The 1457-nt window shown below is 39.9% G+C and overlaps 1 protein-coding gene across 1 annotated transcript; it reads left to right on the forward strand.

Annotated features, from left to right (window-relative positions):
• Positions 1-22: 22 nt before the first annotated feature.
• On the forward strand, positions 23-1353 carry LOC113346160 (ribosome biogenesis protein BMS1 homolog; the record flags this gene model as incomplete). The annotated part of the gene is made up of 5 exons (XM_026589748.1): positions 23-198; positions 280-387; positions 508-711; positions 818-1008; positions 1143-1353. Coding segments are annotated over exons 1-5 (810 nt in total), but the record flags the coding sequence as incomplete, so codon positions are not given.
• Between the last annotated feature and the right edge of the window lie 104 nt (positions 1354-1457).

The following is a 1457-nucleotide window of genomic DNA, read 5'->3' on the forward strand; positions in this document are numbered from 1 at the left end:
TCATGAAGGACCTAAACCGAAACTTTGACAACTATTTCATCTCCTCCCCCAATTCTAAACGTCTACACCACCGCCGTGTGAGAGACAGTTAGGGTATTGAAAATGGCTTCTTCATCTCTTAATCAACAAGAAGAAGATACATATGTCAAACACGGTTTGTCATATGTGAAGATCTACAAGAACAAGAAGTGTGATGAGGTAGGTACACTCTGTTTCTCTTTTTGATTTTAGGTTTTCGATATTAATTTCAATTTATTTGTCTACTTGTGTTAATTGTAGGGTTTTACTAATGATCATCACCATAACAGTCCACATCCACCTTCTATTCATCATACCAGTGAAGAAGAACGACCTCCGTATGTCATTGTTGTTCACGGACCCCCCAAGGTGAATTACTGGTTATTATACTGTAGCCGAAGCCAATTATGGTTAATTTAGTACTTAATTTGGTTTGATTTGATGATTGCTTGCAATTCTAACTTAATTCCGTTCCTATTTCTGTTCTAGGTTGGGAAAACCCTATTAATCAAGTGTTTAGAGGATCACTTTAGCAGGAGAAATGTGGCAGGCCCCAGTAGATGTTTTTTATTAGGTGACAAGAGACGGATACAGTTTGTGGAGTGTCCCAATAATGTCAATGGCATGATTGATGCTGCAAAGTATGCCGATGCTGTGATGTTCCTCATTGATGCGGGTTATGGGTTTGAAATGGTATGTCACTAGCTTCTTCTGCAGTTGTCTTTGTTCCTTATACCCTTAACTTTTTTGATGTACAAGTGTAGGAAGCTGCTTATGAATATGTTTCTGTTGATTTCAGGAAACATTCGAGTTCCTCGAACTCTTAAAAGTTCACGGCATGCCCAAGGTTATGGGGGTGCTTACATATCTTGATAGCTTCAAGGATGAAGATGTGCTAGCAAAGACTCGGCAAAACCTCTTGGACCAGTTCCAGACTAACATACACAATGGAGCAAAAGCGTTCTGCTTATCCGGTCGTCATAATGCGATGTAAGTTTCGTCCTCCTATCTTATTAGTTTTTTTCTTCAATGGAAAAGCCAATTTGTAACCCAAGGGACTCACCCGAAGGAGAAAAACAGTGCATTAAAGGAAAAACTCTTACTCAGCTGATGGTGGTTAACAGGTATTTGGAGCACGAAATTAGCGAGCTGGCAAGCTTCTTATCGACAATGGAATTCCATCCTTTGTCATGGCGAGCTGCACGTCCTTATATGCTGGTAGATCTTTTTGAAGATGTCACTCCTCTTGAGAAAGTGCAAATGGATAAAGAATGCCCAAGAGACATTATGTTGGAAGGATACCTTCGAGGATGTGACATCGAGAATGGATCTAAGGTACTTCTTTTTCAGGCCAGGTTACCTGTTGAGTGACTTGTTTGTTATTCCATCACTTCCAGAAAGTAGAAACTGCTTCTGTGAATATAACTTTTTGGTTCGTC

The sequence above is a fragment of the Papaver somniferum genome, unplaced genomic scaffold, assembly GCF_003573695.1.
Source record: "Papaver somniferum cultivar HN1 unplaced genomic scaffold, ASM357369v1 unplaced-scaffold_9586, whole genome shotgun sequence".
Classification (NCBI taxonomy): domain Eukaryota; kingdom Viridiplantae; phylum Streptophyta; class Magnoliopsida; order Ranunculales; family Papaveraceae; genus Papaver; species Papaver somniferum.